Raw genomic sequence first — 15,328 nt, forward strand, 5'->3', positions numbered from 1 at the left:
ACTTAAATTTGCAAATTTCAGCCGTCATGTGGCTTTGAACAGAAGACATAATGTATTGCTTTCTTTCAAATATTTTTCCGAGTATTAAACCATGGAGGTAGCATACAGTGATGTCGAACAAGTGAAGAAGAGAAGAGAGGAAGGGGAAACCTTGGCCGGCAGTTAAGGACCGGCACTGAACGTAATACAGTGTCAGCATGTACACATGTATCTCTCAGACTATGAATTCTCATGCGTACCTTCAACTGTGATATAGATTGCAGAGTCAAACACGTCTCCCATATTAGTTAACTTTTCCTGGTGGAAAAACGTCCTTAAAAATAAACTTTGCCAGATGTACAAAATTAATTTGTTCTGGCAGAACGTTCACATTAGTAGTGTCATTTAGCGGTCTCATAATTTTGCCTGTGACATGTGATTGGTCCATTTCTTTAATTTCTATAGGCCATAAAACGAGGGAAAAGGCCGAGTCCAACCCCCGGGCCCAACCGTGAAATTTGGAATTTTGTATGCAGCAAGTACGACGGTGGACTCGATGACCATCATTCACCGAAATACCAGAAAGTGGTATGGCATCAGAACGAGGCCAACAGGAAGTTTGTATTTTAGGGAAAGTTAGGGAGTCCGTTGCAGTCGAAATATTTTGTGCGGTTCGCTTGAAAAAAGTGAGGAACGTCTTCCGTGTGCGACTCGTGCAATATTGAAAATAATATCAAGAAGCGATAATGGAGGTAAGTTGTAGTTGTTTAAATGTTAATGCAGTTTGACGATTGCGGGTACGACTGGGGGGAAAAGACCGGGGTTAAAGTCCTACCGCGATTTTGTACAATGATATATGTTGTGACATGATTTTTTACTGTGCGGAATATTAAATGTTGGTAACTTGGATGAAGGAGTTTTTTATTCGTATATTTTTTTTAGCAGTACCGGTGTTTGGCATTTTAGTTCATGTAGTATTTGACCAATCAAATTCCTTTTGCCTAATGGCAAATGCTGCAAACAAAAGGAGCTTCATTACTGCAACTCCGACGCTGTAAGTCCAGCGGGACGAACTATATCATAGCGTATGCTTCAGCCTGGCTCGGATCGGTGAGGGAGCCGAGCAATGGCATACGTCACTGAATTTTGGAAGTCCGAAGTTGAGATTTTTGCTTGTTCAAAGTGTGACACAAAACAATGAACAAGATACAGATTGAGCCATCTGTTTTATCTAATTTTAATCTCAAAAATGTATTATTCTGTGAAAAGAATTTAAGGAATACTTAGTACAGTTAATTTTAAATGATATTACACTAATTTCAACAACTGCTGTTAACATCCTAACAGTTTTGTCTGGCATTCTTCCAAAATATTGATGGGACGCTCAGTACAATAATATATTTTATAGTGCAAACACAGGACCAAGTGTGCCCTAAGGTAGGTGACCATTTGTCTGATGTGAGGAGGACAACTGGTCTCCTGCCTTGAAAGTACATAGTCCCTTGTTTGGGCTGTAATATTTTTATTACAGGCCTCTCTTACATAATTTTCACTCCAAATTTTTGGGTGTACATACAAATGACAAATTGACAATCACACTTTACTTTCATGTTGGACAAAAATCTGTTGAAAAGTAGAAAACGATTTTAATCATTGAACAGTGCACTGATATATTTAAATCACTGTTATGTGGTTTATTGATTTTTTTTTTGCATAATTTTGGTGAAAATTATATTTCCTGTAAAACATGTAATTTTAAAATAAATCCCAAAGTTGTAAAATAGTTCCAGTTCACTTTCAGTCAAATAATAACTGTCATCAACAAGTTACCATTGGCGTGCGTGACGTTCGATATATGAGTCATGCAACAAGACATATCTAGCCTATTATAGAAATACAAGCCATGTTGAAAAGTAAAGTGGGAAGTTTCAGTTATTAGTTCATTTTTACGCACAGGATCTCAACACAAACATAGCTGTAATGACTCCCTTTTGTTCTGCCAGTGATCTATAGGAAAAGATGCAAGTACCAGTCTTTTCACCCATTCAGGTCTAACTTGGTCATGAATGAAATTAATGTGAAGTCAAATGTAACTGGCTTTTACAGTAATGCCATAAGAAAAGGTTTTCATTTCACTTTGTCCAATAAGAGTAGGATATGTGTTTCAGGATATTGTTGGTAGTCTAGACATGTATACAATCCTTCCTCAAGCCTCTCCAATATTTAATCAATACCGGTATACTCATCTGAATTATACTAAAGCAAGGCAGCATAAGCAACTGACACACCTTTGACAAAGGTATGCAAAAGAGACCCATGGTGATTTTGCTGATGTGGCAGTGTTTGTGGATGGCGCTGAACGATACTGTTCACATCACAAAAGACAAATAATGTCATTAATAGTACATGTAATACCATTGCAACAAGGAGTTCTTTGGTAATATCATGTTAACTATTGCACAAGGGAGCATTTCAATATTTTTTTATATTTTAATAGCCTTGTCTTTCAATTTCAGCTCTTTGCAGATACTAATTTGGATAAGCAATGTTTATTTGCAAAACATAAAAAGGGATATTTCTGCTGGCTTCTTAAATCATTCTTTTACCACAGGAGTTAAATAAGTAGGGTACTTTAGTATTAAAGGGTGATTATCTTACAGTCTTTGGCAAAATGATGTGGTAATGAAGATTTAATGAAAAATGGAATTTCATATGTGTGTATGTGCAACCCAGTTTCATCACAATGTGTTATAATCATTGCACCTTTTTGTGTTAGTTTAATGATATATTATGTAAGGTGAATGAATATTGAAATTTATTTCTATGGATGTAAAATTGTATAATTTTGTCAACTTCATGGTTGCATTGCCAAGCCACAATGAATATAAAAACCACATGTTCTAACTTTACAGTGATCATATAACTATGGCCATGACTGTAAGTAACTGGGCATATCAAAGCAAGCAAGAGTGTCTCCTGCACAGTAAAATTGTGGAATCAAGAAACAGCCAATGTCTGTCACTGAACAACACCAAACTCTCTTGTGTACCCCCAGAAGTGTTCACAAAACTTACAGGTTTGAAACATCTCTACCTGAGTGGGTGTACCCTGCAAGGGACGATTCCTTCTACTCTGGGGCAGTTCACAAAGCTAGAGACATTGGACTTGTCCGACAACTCCTTTGATGATTTTCCCGGAACAATATGTTATCAACTTCACCGGCTGACAACTCTTGATGTAAGCTTAAATAATCTTGTTACTGTTCCGTGTGCAATTGCTGAAATGAAAAATCTGAAAGAGCTGAACTTCTCTGGTAACAGACTTGTTGATCTTCCTGTGGAAATAGGATCTCTTCCCCATCTAAGGATTTTGGATGTTTCATCAAATTTGCTGAGAGAGATACCCTCCGATATGTTGACAGGACCTATAAGCAAGAATCTCCAAGTTCTCAAATTTGCTGACAACTTGCTGGAGCATTTGCCAACTGTGATTGGAACGCTGACTTCACTGGAAGAACTTGATTTGCGTAACAACAACTTTACTTGCTTGCCAGGGACAGTGAAGTCATTGCTGAAACTGAAAGCATTTCATTATTCTGGGAATCGATGGATAATGTACCCACCATTCATCCAAGGTGTTCCTTCGACAGAACAGTCCAGTTTTGGAACTGCTGCAGTGGAGAAGTTATACAGTTACATTGACCCAGACACTGCATGATCAGCATCAACACACACACACACACACACACACACACACAATGGAAATATAATTCTTGTATTCATGACAGCCTACTACAATATTTCAGGAAATCTCATAAGACTGGTGATTGATAAATTGAAAAAAAAGCCAGATTTTTTTAAAGAGCCATGGATTCAAGGACTATTTGACACAAATATTTGACACAAATATTTATACCTGTGTATAGAAAATGCAATGAATTAGGGTCAGTAACTTTTCTGAATGTACCCCTTTTTGAATACGATGGTTTCAATCGGGTTCAAATTCACAACGTACGGTACCCAATCACCTAGCGGAGAAAGCTACAGACAAAACCACTCGGCTGAAATTGATTTATACTGTATCAGACTTCAAAAGATTTGCACCATTTTGTAATATTATTGCTGATCAAATTGGAAAGTTAATGTACCGTTGAGTTTTCATCAGTGTGTGTTTGTTCCGATTATTTGCTCTGTTGTTGCTGTAATGTGTTGCGCGCTCATAATCAATTGAAATTAAGTAATAGACTGACTAATTTTAGATTGAAAAGACCATGGTGAAGATGTGACTGCCAGTGGATTATGACCATTTTTGGGTGCATGCCATCTCAAACATCTGTGCATTCTACTTGAGATTGTATGCATCTCAAAACTGAAATTCAATTCAATTCAATTCAATAGAACTTTATTTATCCCAAACACGGGCAATTAAAAAGCGTGGCTCAAATACAACATCAAAAATATATAATACAAATTACAAAATGGTAGGAGACGCAGGACTATACAAAAACAGTTTAGGAATCATTTAAAAGCCGCACAGCGGTTGGAATGAATGACAACTTGCGCCGGTTTGACCTGCAAGCCGGGTATCTAAAACGCCGACCAGAGGGAAGTGTGTCGAACTCTGCTGATAAAATGTGATCACTAGACAAAAGAATTGAGCGGGCTTTCCTGAGTACTTGCTGATTATAAAACGTAGAAAGACTTCTCTGGGGTATACCAATTAGTTTTGAGCTAAGTGAAACAATTCTATCAAGTGAAGTTTTGTTTTTAACAGACAGATTTTGATACCAACAAATGAATGAAAATGAGATAACGCTTTCAATGTAAGATTTATAAAAAAGAGATAAAATTTGTCTATCAACCATGAATGAACGCAGTTTCCTTAAAAAGTACAATCTTTGCTGCCCCTTCTTCAGTATAGCATCGGTGTTATGATCCCATTTCAATTTGCTGTCAAATATTGAACCAAGGTATGTATACTTCGAAACAATCTCGACTTCTTGATCGTGAACAATGGACGTAGGAGGGTTGGTTCTTGCCTCCTAAAATCAATTATCATTTCCTTAGTTTTCTTAACATTTAAGTTTAGATACGAATTATCACACCACTCAACAAACTCACTAAGAGCGGGACCATGATGACATTCTGATCCCTGTAGAAGTGTAAGCAGAGCACTATCGTCAGCAAACTTAACAAGATGGCTACCTTCATGTGTACTTCTACAATCGTCAGTATAAAGGATGTACAACAGAGGAGACAGAACGCAACCCTGAGGAGAACCTGTATTTGTTTTGAATGATACTTGACAAAATACCATTGGCAAACACCCTTTGTGATCTATTGTAAGAAAGTCAATAATCCAAAGTACAAGTTGATTGCTAAAATTAAATTTAAGAGTTTTTCTGCAAGGATGTGGGTTGGATTGTGTTGAAAGCACTGGAGAAATCTGCGAAAAGGATTCTTGCATGAGCACCTGTTTTTTCTAAGTGTTTGTACAGTGTATTGAGAATGAAAAGCTAAGCATCTTCAACACCTTTTCCCGGTCGATATGCAAATTGTAGGGGGTCTAGTTTGTTGCCAACCTTTGTCAGAATAATGGACTTAATTATTTTCTCAAATGTTTTCATTACCAGGGAAGTAAGAGCAACAGGTCGAAAATCATTGGGTTCTTTAGGGCTAGCTTTCTTTGGGACTGGTACTACTATAGAATTTTTCCATATGGCAGGAATACTAACTGTATCAAGAGAAACTTGGAAAAGGTGTTGTAAGACTACACTAAGCTGATCAGCACAGAACTTCAGGGTGCGACCACAAATACAATCAGGACCTGGACTTTTGTTCACATTTAATGATTTTAAAGTTTTAGCTACTTTCTCTGTCTCAATAGACATCCCTAACTCAGGAGATAATGACTGTTTTAGATTTGAGATTTGAGATGAAAAATCCTCTGTTTCAAAACGAGTGAAGAATGTGTTCAGGACCTTTGGCAGCGCCGCTGAGTCTAAGTTATTTAGTGTAACTTTTGATTCTGAAGGAGTAACCTTATTTACTGCTGCCATATGCTTGATACCTTGCCAAGTAGATCGAAAGTTACCAGAAAGAAACTTTTAACATTCATTCAAACTTTATTCAAGGAAACTTTAAACCTTTTTGTTTCAAAATCAAGAAGGAAATCAGGGGGCACCATGGAAATATTTGTTACCAGGACAAATCAAATTTACTGCTATTTGAAATTAAAAATGGCCTCTATATGTTAATTCTTGCTGGAAAATTAAATTTTGGACTTTCACAAAAAGTAGATAGTGAAAATTTCATCTACCGCACAAGTTCAAAAAAAGTCCAACGAAACAGTATACCAGCAAAGTACAGTGCTAAGGCATATACGACCAGTACCTTGTGAAAATATTTCTTTTGTCAGGATAGGTTTTAGAGAGAAATAGACAGAAATTTTCAGTGTGTCCACCAGCCAATGTTATGTTCCACTGACATACTCATTTCATTGAGTGGAGAAAATTTCACATAAGACTGAATCAAAAATATTTCAAGAATAATAGCTATTTTTAAATGAAATGTCAGACAAAATTTTTCATGACATAAGTTTGTTATGTATGGCCTTAGCGTAGTAGAAAGGTGATCTTAGTTTGGATACAATGTGTGCTTGAAATCAACATGAAACCTAACTGCCAGTACAGTGTGATGCAAACTTTAAATACATCATTTTTGCTGCCAACGCTGACTGATATTGTAATTAAGCGTGTCACTGTAACCCTGGCATTATTTATGATTATAACAAACTAATTACTGTCACTATTGTCACTGTGTTTTATGTTCAAATTGTTTTTCTTAATTTGGTGCTCTTCATTTATGCAGTAAACGACTTTTTTCCACGTTATTTACATGATATCACTGCTCAGAATGCTTCTGAACGAAACTGCATTAGTGATTATGTGTGGAGCCTTTTCTTCCTATTATAATCTCAATAAACTAGAGAAATTCCCCTTTAATTTTTGAAAGTTTTGTGTGGAGATATTGGTTTGCCTGTAATGTGTATAGTCATGCAAATGTAATATACACATAATAACAAAAGATGCATTGGCTGTTTTTTTTGCTCATACTGATTTTCTTCACTTGCTGACATCTTTGTTTAGTTATGGAATAATGGCTTGTCTAAAGTGATTGATGATTATCATCAGATTGACAACTTTCAAACTTTTTGAAATCAAACACGATAACATGGCTCCATGGATTGGTTGAAATACCATGTAGTATGTATGATGGTAAAAGCACTCTCAACCCATAAATCCCCACAAAGTACTCATAATAATAGCTGTACTGCTGTCAACCAATGCTCAAAATCTGCCTCACATTAGCATAATACCGGTAGTAATATACAGCCAATGATCAAAAGCTGCGCAGATGAAATCTCAAGTGTAAATTACCTCTTGCAAACTGAATTTTCCTGAACAAAAGACTTCCAACACTGTTGTTTCCTATACAGTCATTTGTCATTGCAGTACCAATGATGCAAATAGCTGGGGTATCGTTTATTGACATTGAAACCAGACAGAAGAATTACCAGGCTTCTATGAGTATTTCTTAAGAATTAATCCAGAGAGTGAAATGGGAGTTTTCATTTACTTAGATAGACTGGGGGTAATATTATGTGTTTCTGATCAACTCTGTGACCCCATCACCTCTGGCTATGTTTTCCCTTTTCTTTGGCTTGTTTCATGAGTACCATCCCAGCTAAAGGGATCACCTCGTCCTGCTTCCTCAAAAGTTCAAGACACAACAGAACATTGAAAAAAATTCTGTGTCAATTGTCTTCCATTGTGGACTGAGATCCTGGTAGGCGACTTTGTAGTGTTGAGCGTCGCAAAGAGAATTCAAAACCAACCCGTTGGAAAACATTGAAGCCAGCTTGAGATGCATTTATTCCAAAAGTTACCATGGGGTGAAATAATTTACAAGCAATTAAAGAATGAGAGTTCACAACAGGTTAAGTAGAGCCATTAGCTTGTAATCCATTAGTCAAGATAGAGACACATTTTCTTTGATGTACTGTTGAATACTTCTGTAACGTTTGCAAAATTTACAATGCTATTCCCTACCTACGGTACTCTCTGATACTTAGTGCCTCTGCAGTTGAGTGATTATTAAATGGCATCAACTGGATTACAACAGATTGTATTGCATGGTGTGTCATTTTTTGTAGAAAGTGAGAAACAAATAATGACTTACAAAGCTTTGATACGCACTGTTGCAGCACGTCAGAGTAGACATAGACTGTTGTCATGGTGAGAATGTTATTGACCGCTCTCTTAATGCACTTATGTAATAACCCTTATGGTGCTCTTGTTGCATTACTGTTACTCATATTGAACTGTGGGCCACAGGTCACCGGCCTGTTTATTGACAGCTCTGATGTTTGCATGACAATAGCGTTTTAGCAGTGGCTTGTGAGGCTTCAAGGAACTGATCAGCATAAGAAGAGAGCTAATGTTATTGTTTGCACTGCCTTGGTAAGGGATCATGGGAATAGCTGGTTAATGCATATTCAACAAGGTTGTTCTAATGTCTGCTTGCATGGAAATCATCAGGGTACCTCTATCTATGATGTGGGTTTAAATTCCTGACTGGAAGCTTATCCAGGTTTGAATACTTGTTGGCCTAGAAATCCATGGATGTGCCATGAGAAGATAGAAGACAAGACACTACATGAGAACTTTTCAAGAGATACTACTATCACCGATCACTCAATAATGTAGGACTTTCATTGACACTTGTCATTCAACAGGTAGGTATAGCACAGAACAATGATTTTATCAACGATTTACAGTCACTGGTTGAAAGTAAAACTGATGTATATTTTGATCGTTTATAGTGAAATGTATTAGCAAAGTTTGATTTATATGTCAAATAGGTTTCTGGGTTTTTTTATGTTTCCTACATCTCAGTCCCTTCACGGCAACAAATTAGTCATCAACCCTTTAAGATCAATAAAAGCGCTGTTGAGTTAACTCCTTAGTTGCAATTATCTTTGTTACAAACCATTGACAACAATGAGACTAAACATAAAAAGTGACGTTTCTGTACATATAGGCTTGGCAGTTTTATTTCATCCATACTGGTAGAGGAAGTTTTGTTGTAACCACTGTGATTGTGGACACAGCTCTTTGTTGTAACTATGGTACAACAGAATAATTATCAACCGAAACACAAAATAAATTGAGGCGCCGAGATGGGTTTATTACCATATCTAACAAACCAGTGACTTTATGGCTATAATGGAATAGAATGATACTGATTTATTCAGTTTGGAGATTCCTGCACAGATGACAGGTAGTCATGGACGTTAGGAATCGACAATTTGGCACAAAAGGTGATGAAAACATCCATGGATTTGTCACAAGGTTGGACATTGCTGTTGCTAAAAGGCATCTAAAACCTACTGCTGTACCAAATCGATTGTGAAAATGATTGGACAGAGTTGCTTAGGTCGCTGCCTGTGATGGGAAAACATTTGGCGGCCTTTCAACAGATATGTTTTGTCAAAGATGTTTCATGTGTAATGGCTTTAGTGATGGTTGTAATAAGTGAAAAGAAACTTGTAAGGTCTACATGTACAAATAGAAATGAATGGAATGAACTGTTTTATTCGTGGTCACTTCACCAAATTGCAACCAACACTGCTTGTTGTTTTGTCTTCTTTTAAAATCACATGTGAAGGTTCAGTAGAATATTTGATAGTTTGTTTTCATCTGGCTTCCAGTATTGATAAAAATCCATTAAATTCCATCATTCGCCTGTTTTGTGTGGAGAAGCAAACGTGATATCACCATTTTCAGGCATTTTTATCATATAGTGGCAATTTTCATGTTGATTTTTCATTCAGTTAAAATGCAATTGTAATGCCCCAGTCACTGTGTCTGGGAGTTCTCCTGTGGCATTCATGTACTCCATAGCCTGACATGTGCTCATGATGTATCAAAGCAACCATGCATAGTAGGCAGATGCCAATATAGACACTACAATGGTTCCATATCAGTTCACCCTTCTCAGTCACCGTTCACAAAACCTGTCCTGTGCGTATTTCTGTCATCCCTTGCCAATTGGAGATACCCGATACAGTTATGCAGATAGAATTTTTTTAAATCACAGGAGTCATTGATAAGAATATTAAAGGTATTTGATCTGTCAATGTGGTGTATAGTCTTGCAGAAGCTGTATATCCACATTCTATATCTTGTTCACAATAATCTTGTTCAAAGACATGTACAAGTGTTTGTCTAGAGAACTTCTTATCAGTAAAATCCACAATTGAACTGAGTAAACTCCCCATAAATTAAATACTTTTAATTATCTATATCGATCTTGACACAGGAACTCACCGTAACTTAAACACTTTTATTTACGTCGATGTTGACACATGGATGTAAATACCTACGGTACTTTTATTTAATACTCAGAAACAATCATACTGTTGTATGTACAGAAGGGATGACATTGTTCTGTTTCTCTCTCTGCACAATAAAACATACATACTTCTTTGACAATTTGCTGGAAAAACATCACTCTCTTCTTTGAACGTTATTATTGTCAATGTTTATTTTAAATATTGGTTTTTTATTATGTTACCTGAAAAGGCTGAAAGAGTTACAAGTTTATAAGACACCTCAAACTGCTGCTTGCAGATCAAAATGAAAAGGGAACATAATTTCTGGTATCTGCTGATGCTGTAACAATAGCAAGCCGCGATGGGCACACAGTCCATGTAGCCGACAATGAGATGCAAATGATATGCGGTCAAGGTCTCCTCAACTAACTTTCAGCTGGTTCTTCACTTTCTACTATTTTTTTAGTATTTTTTACAAAGGCACAGACTTATTCTACCTGCAACTTAAAACTGATAGTGATTTTGTAGCTCATTCTTCACTATTTTTCATTTTTTTTGGTAGCCGGTAACACACACTTCGTGTTCGTGTCGGCTACATGGACGATCTGCCAAGCGATGACAAGCAGTATACAGGGACGATATTCATCTCACCATGGATTTAGATCATTTTCATTTTTTTTTTGGTCAATTTTCATATTTCATTTTTTATGACATGCCAGGGAAATCTGTCCCATGAGTGGTTTTTATCCCTGTAATGAAAGATAATCTGCTGTAGATTAAGATATTTCAATACTACATGTAACATTTGGATAAATCTCCACAGAGCGGTGAAACATACACTGATATATTGATGGTGTGCATGAGCAAATTGCTGTCTGTAAATGTGGTAACTAGCCATAACGATCAGTAACGACCAGAAACGAGCACTAACGAGCAATAACGACCTAGAACTAGACAGAACGAGCCAATAACGATCCGTAACGAGTCAAAAAAATTTGATCTGACCCTAAGTTAACCTAAAAGTGCATTTCCCGCCAAGCTTAGAAATCACGCCCTCTATGACGTTTGGTATTGCCAAAAAATTGTGCAACAGTGCTCATACAGTAAGCAATAACGAGCTAGAAATAGAAAGTACGAGCCAATAACGAGCAATAAAGAGCAAAATAAAAATGATCTGTCCATAAATTGAACTACAACTGCACTTCCCGCCTGTCCTTGAAATCCCGCCCTCTACGACATGCTTTGTACGATCTCGAAACCTCTGCGGGATGCGGCAGTGCTCAGTAAACACGTGGCGTACGAGTGAAGCCTGATAAACATTTTTCGAAAAAAAGAAAAATTCACATTTACTATGTTTTGTTGATAAAAAAAGACAGAAAAGTCAATTCCCAGAGAGCTCATAAACTTGAGCGCGCATAGTATCCGTTTTGCATTCATGAAACCACATTTGCCTGAACTCTGACCCTTGCCGGTGATCATGGTAAGGGACTGGAGAGAGATTATGAGGGAGGGCCCCATTTTAAAAATTAAATCCAGAGTCTTGGGTGCTCTTGATCCGTATTTGGATGGAAACACTACTTGTATTTCATTGAGGCAATCATAGTTGAGTGCATTTCTCCTTGTGCAGTAGTATGAGCTGAGTATGTGAGAAACTTTACGACTGATAAATTCCCCGACAAAACAAGCGATATCCCTACATTTATATATGTTTGATAGCTGATATATGTATTTTATAGAAATTTGGAGGTAAGAAGTGCATGTGTGTGCATGAAATATGATTTGTCTCTAATTTTACTCAAGCTGTTGAGCTACTATATGGCAATCTATGAGAAAAGCATGGACTCTTTTTGCGATACAATACTGACTATGTCTTTGCATTTGTAAATGTTTGTCAAATACAATGTGGTGTTTGGAAGTGAAGATGTGAGATTTAAAAATTGATATGTGAATTTCGGGCGAAAACTACAACGTCACTTCACATGGTAATCCAAGGATAAACTATAAACAATTTTTCCCATACAAAACCACAAATCAGTCCCCTAGGGTGGGGAGGGAGGGTTTTTGTGCAACTTTTTACCTGATTTGATTTTATTTTGATTATTTTCAAAGGATAAAGCTATTCTTTAAAAGGTTCACGGTATCTTTTTTTTAAGCACGTAAATTGATGTGCGTCACTATTTTTCATGGAAACACATTTGAAGTTCACAATTCACTATTTTTTCCTCAGCGTCATGTTGAAAAACATCAGCCCTCCCGTCTTATAATTTCTTTTCTGTCCCTTAGCATTAGTAATCCATTGGGGAAAAGATCTTTGGGGGCTCAAGTAAGTTAATGCATGGGTGTTTGTACCCATCAAGCCCAAAAGTAAGAAAATGATCAATTATCTTTAAAAACCACCAGATTTGATTGATATTTGGCTTAATTATTGGAATTATTAAATTCTTCAAAAAAATGTCTACCTAAATCTTGACGAGTTGAGTCACGTGACCAAATCGGATATTTTGCCGCCAAAATTTACGTCTTTATTAATCTTAATATTCCAACCGTAAACCGTTAAATTTTCTTGATTTTCTTTGCACTTTTGGAAACAACATCTATCATATTCTTTCAAAAATACATGGCACTCATGAAACTCTATCTATACTTCTTTCTGATATTCAAAATATTCATGTTAAACGTCAAAAATATTGTATTTGTTGTTTTTTGTGAAGAAATAATATTCAAAATTCAATAATTTTGCATCTGCCACTAGTTTTAACACAAGCTCCTATCCCATTTTACATTAATTGGTAATAATATTTTAAATATTTTGATGTTTAGCGGTTGGAATATTCAGTTATATGCAATATACAATTTGGCGGGAAAATAACAGATTATGGTCACGTGACCTGACTTAGGTAATATATTTTGATAAATTTCAACTTAATCAAATGCGAAACATATTTTTGGCAATTTTCACAATTTTCTGACCAGGTCTGATTGAAAAGTATGTTCAAACTGATTTTGCATGTATGTAAGCCTATGCCCATGCATTAACATACCTGGGGGGGGGGGGGCTCTTTTAATATTGCCCCTCATTGGCTCGTTCTATCTTGTTCTGGCCCCTTATTGCTCGTTATTGCTCGTTACTGCTTGTTTCCTGTCTTTATTGACTGTAATTGTTACGCTGCAGCTCATTTCTGGTAACGAGCCGCACCATGTCCAAACAGGCCGTAGAGGGAGGGATTTCCAAGATTGGCGGGAACTGCCCTTGCAGATTAATGTATGGACAGATCACAATTTTTTGGCTCGTTATGGCTCGTTATTGGCTCGTTCTGTCTAGTTCTAGGTCGTTATTGCTCGTACTGCTCGTTTCTGGTCGTTACTTGTCGTTATGACTAGTTACAACATTTACAGACACCATGAGCAAATTGCTTGCTGAAGCTAATCTGAAGTACTTTGTTGATGGTTGCTAGGATACAATCAGCAGGTACCATTTGAGTAAATGAAGGTCACAGTTGATGACCCTAATCAAGTGACCTCTACATCAGATTATCTTAATCTGATTGACCCGTTCATTTTACAGAACAAACCATAAGGAAAGTCTAGTAAAATGTCAGAGTACTAAATGTCCAAGGCAAAACTGTGAAATGGACAGTGAAAATCTCTATGCTGTGGGTTTCAATTTCTCACTTTATGCAGCGTTTCCGTTACAATTTCAAAACTTGCGTACGATTTTACGCAACTGAGTTTTTATTTGCGTAAAATGTATTCAAAATGCGTACGGTAGGAATCAGTATCTGAAGTGAGCTGGGCAGTCTTTTCTGTAGAACTTGGGGGTTTCCTGTAATGCGCATGCTCTATTAACAAAAAACAACAACCTGGGGGGCTTCAAAGTGTAGCTGAACGTTTGCCATGCCGTGATGTATGTCCCGCATATGATCGTTGAGCAGCCCAATGAGTTCATGTTCAAAGAAAATACCTTCTGACTACGAAATTAGTGTTTTCAAAGGGCCAACAAAAAGCAGATACTGTTCAAAGTCCAGCGGGACCTCTCAAGAATGCAACCCGACAGAGTCTAAATGGTCACCCGTAAACACTTTCCAAAATACATGCAACGTAATGACCATTAACTGTATGTATTGTGTTACCAACAACGTAGACTCGATCGATTCTCGAATTTTTTGCATCTGTAGTGCCATTGTCTGTACAGAACTGATTGACATGACGTTTTGTGATGATGAAATACAATGTTGCATAAAGTGCTGCGGTCTGCTAAAGTCTAAAATGTTGCAATATCATGATAAATGTCACTTGCAAGCAGGTGCATATGTTCTATTTTTTTCCTGCATTGAACCACGTTCAGGCAATGTAGTGCGGGCCAAGTACGTCGTGTCATTGGGCGGCATTTCTCAATGCGTATTTGTTTACGCAGTCATGATTTTTTTTGCGTATTTCCGAACAATTTTGCGTAAAATACGCAGGATTTTGCGTTAACGGAAACACTGCTTTATTGTACCTGTTTCTAGGCAACCAAAAATAGCTCTGTATTCCATGTTAATGCCATGATGTTAGATACTAATTGATATTTGACTGTTGCAATGGAGTGAAATTACTTTGCAAACACTAGTGTCAGAATGTTCCAGATAAAAATTGCACTGTCATATATTTCATAGCCATGGGATGAAATCAGATTGCTGAGTCAAATGATACATGCACAGAAGAAAAGGAATTCGCTGAAATTTCCTAAATACCATTGTGTGGTCAAATGATGTAGTGGCCCCAGCTTCCATAAATCTGACAACTATCATGAGATGTCAAGACATTGTGTATAATTAGCATGAAGCCATGTGACAAAGTCAAGTGCATATGTATATGATAACATAGTTTTTTAGCTCCCATAGCCATATGTATATATGGCAATGGAAGCTATTCTTATAGGCTAGGGAAATGTCTGTATGTCTGTATGTTGTGT

General features: G+C 36.9%; 2 protein-coding genes across 5 annotated transcripts in view; both read left to right on the plus strand.

Annotated features, from left to right (window-relative positions):
• The first annotated feature begins 468 nt into the window (after positions 1-468).
• Positions 469-15,328, plus strand: part of LOC139150317 (uncharacterized) — a 36,030-nt gene continuing 21,170 nt past the window's right edge. Inside the window, exon 1 of one of the 4 annotated variants that reach the window (XM_070722614.1) lies at positions 469-731. The gene's annotated coding sequence lies outside the window, so the exon portion shown is untranslated. Of the gene's footprint in view, positions 732-8,148; positions 8,776-15,328 lie in introns of those variants that run through there. The other 3 variants (XM_070722616.1, XM_070722613.1, XM_070722615.1) reach the window with 3 other exon arrangements.
• On the plus strand, positions 2,905-3,696 carry LOC139148843 (uncharacterized). The gene has a single exon (XM_070720273.1). The coding sequence runs from the start codon at positions 2,905-2,907 to the stop codon at positions 3,694-3,696; it is 792 nt and encodes a 263-aa protein (XP_070576374.1).

This window comes from Ptychodera flava, chromosome 14 (assembly GCF_041260155.1).
Source record: "Ptychodera flava strain L36383 chromosome 14, AS_Pfla_20210202, whole genome shotgun sequence".
In the NCBI taxonomy this organism is placed as follows: Eukaryota; Metazoa; Hemichordata; class Enteropneusta; family Ptychoderidae; genus Ptychodera; species Ptychodera flava.